Genomic DNA, 9,260 nt, shown 5'->3' with positions numbered 1-9,260 from the left:
TCCTGAGGGTTTTCCTTCCTCCTAATAGGCAGATGTAATGGTAACTGGTCATTTCAATCTGGTCTCGGGCTGTGTTGAGTCGAGGCTGGTTTGTAGTTCTGGTAAAGCTCAAGCTACATTTGTCTCATCCCCATTCCAAGGACGTAACCCTCCAGGGTTTTAAATTGAGAGCCCGGTATTCACCAGTATTCACCAGAGCTTCTCCCTCCACAGGTTCATAATGCTAATCTGTATCTTGTGAGACTGCCAAAATGTCTGCTCTGCTTTTCAAAGGCTTTCCAACGAGATTTTCAGCCTCCTATTCTGCAGAGTCCCAGGAACTGGCAAATATCCCAATGGGATAAGTGTCCGTATGCATGAGGTTCCCCTAGTTTTCTACAAAGGTTGTGCTGGTTTCTTGTCCTGGGCAGCGGCTCTCTGCCAGCACACAGTTCTGCTTCTCAGACCCCTGCTCCTGCCCAGAATTAGCAAATTCCTACAGGGTGAAAGAGCCTACACAAAAGTCAGCTCAATACTCTATACCTGATCTTAGCCAAAAGGCCAAGAAGCAATCAGCTCACCTTTCTGAGGATCTTTCAGTTCACCTTTGCTTTTGGGGTTCAACCCTTCAGAGTCTCAGCCCAAAGTATGATGTATTGGAGTTCCCAGCCTTGGTTTGTTCAATCCAGACAAGATTTTTATCTACCAAGCCCCATAACACTGTGCATTTTGAGTAATATATCTCCAGGTAAATCAGCTACAAAAACCAGCCTCACCTCTCTCATAGCTTATTCACACCTAGATTTTGATCAAGTAATTCCTCACCCTCTTGCTAATTCTTTGAAGTTTTAAAAAACATACTTTAAAAATATTTTTGTTTGCCTTTTTTATTGTTCAAATCTAATTCCTACATAATATTAGTAACTATCTGACCTTAGTACTACCAGTTATAGTGAAATTTTTTAAAAGAATATTTATCTATTTATTTTTATTTTGAAGAGAGAGAGAGGAAATAAGAAAACAAGCTGCCAGGTCTAGGAACTGAACTATGGTTAGCCATGTGGGAGTCCAGCTCCTTAACTACCATGCCACCTGCCAGCCCTGGTTATGGTGAATTTTAAGAACATAATACCAGGGGCTGGTGGGTGGCATGGTGTTTAAGGTGCTAGATTCCCACATGGCTGATCACGGTTTGAGTCCCAGATCTGGTGGCTTGCTTTTTCACTTTCCTGATCTCTCTGTGCCTCTCTGATCAAATTAAAAAATAATAATAACAATTGATAATAATAAATATAATTAAATAATTCTTTTTAAAAATAATTGTTTATTTAACTCCACTTGCTATTATAATTTTTAAAATTTGACCAGAGACAGAGAGAGAGAGAGAGAGAGAAAGGGAAAGTGAGAGAGCAAGCTGCCAGGTCCAGAACTCAAACCGTGGCCAACCATGTGGGACTCCAGGGTTCTTAACCACCATGCCACCTGCCAGCCCCTAAATAATTCTTTTTTTTTTTTAAAAAGAACATAATTTCAAATGCAGAGTATTTACAACTTTTAAAACATCAGCCTTAGAAAAATGAATTTTTTTTTTTTTTTTAGAGAGAGATTTTTGCTATAGGACATGTGCACTTGCTGGAGAGACAGAGAGAAACAGAGAGACAGAAAGCGAGAAATTACTCCTCAAGGAGGATGGCCACGTTGCAATCCCTTCTCCATTCTCCTCTCAGGATCTTGGGCACACATGCACATGCACCCTGTGTGAGTTTTAAGTCACCGGGTCTGGGACTCAAACCACAGTTGACTAAGAGGGAGTCCAGCAATGTAACCATTATACCATTTGCTCATCCCAAAAAATTATGTATTTTTAAAAATTTGCTCTAGAGCATATGCGCTCATTGTAGAGAAAGACAGAGAGAGAAAGCATGCACCCCCTCCTCCAGGAGGTTGACCACGCTAAGCACATGTGCAGGCATGACCAAAATCCCAAAAGTAGGGAGAGATGAAGGAGAAGGGATTGTAACATGACCATTAGCCATGGGATGTTTTCTCCTTCTTTCTCTCTTCCTCTCTCTCTCTCTCTCTCTCTCACTCTGGCAAGTGTACTTGCCTTCTAGCAAAAAAAGAAACAAAAGAAAAAGATAGAAAGAAAAAGAAAAATGCCCTAAAGACCTGAAATGGGCAGTTGCAATGGACACAGAATTGATATCTTTTAATACTGATTTGGGACTCTTCTTAATTAACTCATTCCCCTGCTTCTGACAGTAGTAACTCCTTCCCTATTTAGGAAACTATAAGACTCCTGGGAAATTATGTTTTGTTTTGTTTATCCTGATAGATAGAGAGCCTACTGTTAAACTGATTTTTATTTCCTTAGAAATTTGGGAAGCTTCAGGTCTCATGTTCCTGTAATACTTGCTATTGGAACATTTAAATAAATGTTTAATAATGTTACCTTATTGTAATCATTCATTTTTTCCCTGTTATACTGTCATTTCTATAAGGCCAATGATGTTTTACTCCCTGCTACATATGCACATACCTAGTACCACTGGCCTGGGTAAAATGTAAGTATCTAATAACTAAAGAATCTTTAATATATTATAATAATTGGGGTCTCCAAAAATCACTATTATTAAAATATAATTCTGAGATGAAGTGTTTTAATATTTATATTAGAAGGTATTGCTAGAAAATAAGGAGTTAAATTTACTTAAAATTCTTAAACATTTAAAATATAGTCTGGGACCAGCAGATGGCATAGTGGTCGACTGCAGTTTGAGTCCTGGACCTGGTGGCTTAAAACTCATGCCAGGGCATGTGCGTACATGCCCACGATCCTGGGAGGAGAATGGAGAAGAGACTGTGGCATTGCCATCCACTCTGGGAAGTGATTTCTTGCTTTCTGTCTCTGTCTCTCTGGCAAGCGCATGCATCCTACAGCAAAAAGTTCTCTCAAAAAAATAAAATAAATAAAATAAAATGGTAACAGAACTAATAATTACAATTGGAAATCTTAGATTGGTAGAGTGATTTTCCTGAGCTGTAGCCAACCACTGGGATAAAAATTAAATAATAAATTCATATGCTCTTTATTATTATTTTTTAATGCACCAGAGGGCACATGCACACACAGGAGAGAGAGAGGATGTGAGGTAGTGAGAAGGCACCGCCCCTATAGGGCTCGGTCACACTGCAGTCCGTTCTCCTCCATTCTCCCTCAGGGATTTTGGGCACACTTGTGCATGGAGCCAATGCTTTTCAAGCCCCTGGATTGGGACTCCTAGCTGCACAGTCAGCCATATGGGATCCTGCTGTCTTAAACACTATGCCACGGCTAGCTCTACTTATATGCTCTTTAGATAAATTCTGGTATATGAAAATGATTCCATTTATTTACAAGATATAGTATTCTATAAAGGCTACCTATGGGACCATTAGATAGCATAATGGTTATGTCACTGGACTCCCACATAGCTGACCGCAGTTTGAATCCCAGACCTGGCAGCTTAAAACTCATGTCGACGGGACCAGCAGATGGTATAATGATTATGTCACTGGACTCCCATGTGGTCGACCGCAATTTAAGTCCCAGACCCAGTGGCTTAAAACTCACGCTGGACATATGTGCATGCATGCCCAAAATCCCGAGAGGAGAATTGAGGAGAAGGGACTGAAGCGAGGCCATCTCCCCTGGGGGGTGATTTCTCGCCTTCTGTCTTTCTGTTTCTGTCGCTCTGGTGAGCACATGCACCCTATAGCAAAAATCTCTCTTAAAAAAAAAAAAAAAGGCTGCCTGTAAATAACCTTTTTATATTTCAAACATTAAAAAAATCCATCTGATGGGAATAAATTAAACTTCAAATATATTTAAAAAAATAAAAATCTCTCTTTGCAGTGAGGATGCTCTCACATTGTCTGAACTGTACATTTAGATTTCTGAATACTGGATTTTTCAAAGTGGGGAACATGTCTTTCTGACTTGGTTATATCAAAAGCTAAGAAGTTCAGCACAACCCTAAAGCCAAATTACCTTTTATTTTTGAAAAATATTATTAGTAAATATCTAAGTAGTAAACACAGTTTGATTATAAACTATCAGTAAACTAGGAAGTAGTAAATACTTACTATTATTTTCTTACAGTCCTTTCCCCTGCATAGTTCTGTATAGGTAGAATACTGCACATATATAATCCAGCTTCCCACGAAAACAGCCAGCCAGGAGAAGAAAAGATATTTCATCCGCATATAAGAGAAGCGAGCCTGTGAGTAAAAGAACACGTAACAATCATTCATTCAGTGCCAAGTCAGCTTTCATTGTCCTAGAACATGATTTTCCCCCCCTTCTTGGAAGAAAATATAAATTCTAGGCTTTCGTATGGCAATTTTAGAACAAAGTACACTTTCACAGAGTCTAAACAGCCCTGGTCTTAGAAGAGAAGCTCCTTGGTCCTGCCAAGGAAAAAGGGAACAAAATACCCTTTAAAATGTATAACCTTTCAAATACCACCACCATCAAAAGCTACTTACTAAGCACAAGCACGTGCACCATGCCACCCTGGTCACAGTGTTAGATCAGGTAGAGAAATACAATCCTCCCTTACTAGGAGCTTACGGAAGACTGTTTCAAATAAGAATGTTAAGAGTCTTTAATATACTAACAGTAAAAATAACTTCGTTTGAAAGAACACAGAACCTGATTATTTGTCGAATGTCTCATAGTGACAACCAGAATAAGAAATAAAACCTCATAGTTATTCCTATTTCCCTATTGTATTCACCAGGGTTTTATGTTTTTTCTATTTAACTGATCAAATGTTTTACCTATTAGATATTCTAGAAATTGAGAAGAATGTTATAACTGTTAAGGGAGAAATGACCGGAGAAGAAAGATTAAGATGTATTAGAAATAAATTCGTCCTTGCTCGTCAACTTTTAAAGCCACACAATAGGATCCTCTATTGCATTGTTTTGCTTCCAGCTCCCTGGTATCTAATTGCGACTTGGGCTGATTGGTGCTTTTTCCCCATCAACCACATGTCAAAGAGTTTAATATTCAAAAGTGACAACTGGTCAAGATAATGTGGCATTTTATTTTGGGAGTCTGGAGCTCCAACAATCTTATTTTAGAAACAGTAGAATTGAGAAGTATGGAAAGAATTGAGCAGAATAAATTTAAGGTATGTAAACAAACAATAAAACGCTGGTTTTGCTTTTACGATCACGAGCCAATTTCTCACACTGCGAAACAGTGGGATACTGTGCACTATGAGCATGCAAAGAAAGCAGAAAGATGAAAGCGACTTAGGCGCACCTGCAGAAGACAATGAGTGCAAAGGGAAAAGCGACGCAGGACATATTTAATTCTGCTGGCCCTTTCTGCAGTTTTCATGTCTGTATTTGTGAGACTAGAAGATGGTGAATCCAATACTACCAAGCTTGAGTACAGAGAACTCACAGTTAAGTAATAAGTCTTTGAAATTTATGATTAAAATAACAAAGTGTCTAATACAAAGTATTTTTGTATAGCTCTAAATGAATTTAGTGAAAAGAATAATCAGATAGAACCTAAATTAAATTACATGAATGACAATGCAGTATGTAACAACGGGTTTGTTTGAAAGACAGTTAATATTACTTGGGTCCTAATAAGTGGTATGGTTGGGGCCTGGAAGGGAGTGTGGTGGTTAAGGCGCTGGACTCCAACATGGTGGACCACACACATGGTGGATCACAGATCCCCAACCTGATGGCCTGCTTTCTCACTTTCCCTTTCTCTCTCTCTGGTCAAATTATAAAATAATAATAACAAATAAATTAAATAACTCTTTAAAAAAATAAAAAGAGGTGTGGTCATCAGAAAGAAACTGACATATGCTAATATGGTGAAGCTTGCTTAAGACTAAATGACATAATGCTTATAGTACATAACCACAGTGCTGGGTACAGTTCATATTACAAACCTTAGCTAAACCGATTTGCATGTCACTGAGCAAGAGACCAACAATGCTGTCATTGACCATCACCTTCTTTCTGGGCTAGCCACAAAGAAAACTGAATCTGAATCCGGCCAAACCTTTAGTTCCAACTACCAGTTCACAGGAAATACAGAAGACAGAAGAGCACAGTGACATTAAGTAAGTGACACTATGAGGATACAATCAGCAAACTCAGACTGTGGGAAACACTGTAAAACAAACAACTTAGCTCCTGCAACAAATAAATTACAAGAGGGGAGAAAAAAAGGGAAGGGGGAAAATAAAAGATTTAAACATATTTAAGAAATATATTAAATATAACATGTGGCTCTTTTTTGAATCCTACTCTAAATGAAAATCTATGACATTTATGAGACAATTGAAAATCTGAAAGATACTTGATAATAAAATTATTTTTTAGGTGAGATACGGTTCTGCGGCCATATTTAAAGAAGAGAGCCCTTATCTTTTGGATAAAATTAAAATATTTATGAGCAAACAGATATATTTGGAATTTGCTTCAGAATAGCACGGGAAGGGAAAAGTAGGCAGGGGCGAGCTGAAACAAGATGGACGAGGAACTGTTTAAGCTGGGTGATGGGTACATGCTTTCTTTTGTAGCTATTTTTTCACTATTGATCTGAAAATCCTTATACTGTGCATCAAGGTATTCACTGCTAAACCAAGACAGTCCCTTCCCATAAATTTATTCAATGACTATTTATTGACTGCCTGTCATGTACCAGGTACTGCCTTAGGCGATTTCAGCACATCTCCAGTTATAAGGAAAAAAGAATTACCAATCTACCATACAAGTACAATTGAAATAGCTGAAAAGGTCACTCGAAAGACAATAGCGTGACATGATTTTACTTTTAAAAGTCAAACTTCATATTAAGCCAACACTTTATATGATTTTTTTAAAGTCTAAGTTTTAAAATAAGATTACTCTCATTTCATTTAGTAAGGGAGTTAGAGAAGACCTTAAGCTATCATAGACTCCTTTTCCTCTTTCTGCCCCGCTGGGATGCAGGTAGACGTAACGGAGAAAACACACACACACAAACACACACACACACATAGGCACACATACCGTGAACAAGGTTTTCTTCCAGTTTGGGATTTGGTCTTGACCTACCTTCTCCTTCTTTTTTTTAATTAAAGAATTATTTATTTATTATTATTATTCAGTTTGACCAGAAAGAGACAGAGAAAGAGAAGGAGAGTGAGAAAGCAAGCTGCCAGATCCAGGACTTGAACCATAGTTGGCCATGTGGGAGTCCAGCACCTTAACCACCACACCACCTGCCAGCCCCTCTTCATTTTTTAAGTTTATTCATTCGCTTTTCTTCGAGAGAGAGAGAGAGAATACAGGAACCTCCAACAGGGTCCTGCCATGTAGCAATCCTCCCCACCAGCCCTCCAGACAGCAAGAATTATGGACATACCCACATTTTTTTTGGGCAATCAGGGAGGCTGAGATCTGGGTCTGAACCCAGGGCCTTCACTAAAGCTCCAGCACCACACAGTGATGCCCACCACTTGGGCCACCATGGCTGGGCCTTGTCTGACCTTGGTACACACCTCAAGACTTCTAGAGGCATCAATGGCCCTTTGGACTCTCCATCAATAACATCTATTCAGGTGTTTGTATAAATGTCCCATAAGGCTACAGTAAAATGCTCTCAAATGCATATAAAATTTAATAGATGGTGACAGCTAAGACTTCTGTATATTCCTTCCTTCTGCATACTCAATTTAAAAAGATTGGAAGCCATTTTGCTTAGCACTCTCTCTCAAATAGCTACATATTTTTACTTCCTCTGGCATATGTTTAAACTAAAAAAACCACCCTGTAAACTGTCCTGCCTGATGAGTGCTCACAGTACTAGAGAATGCCAAAAATTTTGGAGAGGAAGTTAGATTAATGATGCTCACAGCAGGCCCCTGGGCATCACCTGTTATAGACATAATGAAATACATTTTTATTCTGGCATGCTATGGAAAATTGCTGTGATGTGAGGATAACACAAAATAGTGAAAGGACCTTCCCGTGTGCTTTAATAGCTGCAGATCCTGTGGCCTCACATTTTAAAATAATGATGGAGGAAAGAAACAGCCATAAATTACATCTGTAGCCATTAACTAATTTTATTTCCCTGTGTGGCACTCACTAAAATGTTTCTAGTGGTCTGTTTGGTACCAATTACCTGGTCTTTGATTAAGAAATATAGCCTGACCTTTTTATTTATGCTGAACTATCCAAAATGACTGCCTAACAGCTCTTTCTTCTGCTGATTTTTAGCCTAGCTACTCATGAGACATTGCTTTATTCCAAATTATGCTCCTGAAAAGCATGATAAGAATTTCAGTAACTACACTATGGCAGTGACTCTCAAGTCCATTTTCCCTCTTCGGGGGGGAGGGGTCACTTGGCAGTGTCTGGAGAAGTTTCTGGTTGCACAGTCAGGGGGTGCTACTGGAATCTGGTGGGTAGCGTCACAGATGCTGCCAAGTGCAGAACAGCCCCCCTGTGCCCAAGCAGCACCTGGTCAAACGATAAGGGTGCTGTGTTGAATAAACTCTACATTAAAGTTATGAAATAAAATGAGAACAAAAATTACATGGTTAAAAGAAAAAAGTGTGTATGGCACTATCACTTTATTTTACATTAGTCTTCAATGCTCAAATTACTACTAACTAGGAAGATATAAAACATCTGTCTGGAAATAACAGATGTTGTTACAAGTAAATGATCCCTTGTTTTAAATGAGAGTGAGAGAGAGAATGGAAGGGAGGGTTGACAGGATCTGACCCTGTCAGGAGACTCCTGCCCCAGCCTCTCAGTTAGTGAAAACCAGACATGCGCCCCTGTGCCAGGCCTGTTTCGGGCTGGGCCAGGAACTGAACCCAGGCCTCCTATGTGGCCTCAGCGACTGTGCAGCAGAGCACTCCCATTTGTGTCATCACAGCTGGTCTGATTATCAATGGCTTATTGTAAATTAGAAAGAAAAAAATTACTGGAGATGGAAAAATATGCAAATGAAAAACAACTTTCTCTACCAATTTCACTCAAAAGAACAGTAATAGCTTTTCTTCTTTTTTTATATTGCTTGAACTCATTGTGCTAACTTACTTCAAAAGAAATCAGAACTTCTTTTATTTAAATGATTTTATATTAAATTTAAAAAAATAGGTAGGAAGAAGCAACATGCCAGAATTCAGCCATTTAAAAACACTTATTATTTTTTCCTTTTTTTTTTTTTTTTAAGGGTTTTTTCTTAAGGGGCGGGGTATCCGCCAACA

General features: G+C 38.7%; 1 protein-coding gene across 3 annotated transcripts in view; it reads right to left on the bottom strand.

The window, feature by feature from the left end:
• DIPK1A (divergent protein kinase domain 1A) overlaps nucleotides 1–9,260 on the bottom strand; it is an 89,044-nt gene that overhangs the window by 34,650 nt on the left and 45,134 nt on the right. For all 3 annotated transcript variants that reach the window (XM_006140144.3, XM_027770443.1, XM_014586574.2), the window contains one exon: nucleotides 4,105–4,239. In XM_006140144.3, the coding sequence (XP_006140206.1) occupies nucleotides 4,105–4,224 (120 nt within the window). In that variant the 5' untranslated portion in view covers nucleotides 4,225–4,239. Of the gene's footprint in view, nucleotides 1–4,104; nucleotides 4,240–9,260 lie in introns of those variants that run through there.

Source organism: Tupaia chinensis, unplaced genomic scaffold (assembly GCF_000334495.1).
Source record: "Tupaia chinensis unplaced genomic scaffold, TupChi_1.0 Scaffold000023_1, whole genome shotgun sequence".
NCBI classification, from domain to species: Eukaryota; Metazoa; Chordata; class Mammalia; order Scandentia; family Tupaiidae; genus Tupaia; species Tupaia belangeri.
Note: the sequence above shows the minus strand (reverse complement) of the source record. Positions and strands in the feature narration are given on the sequence as shown.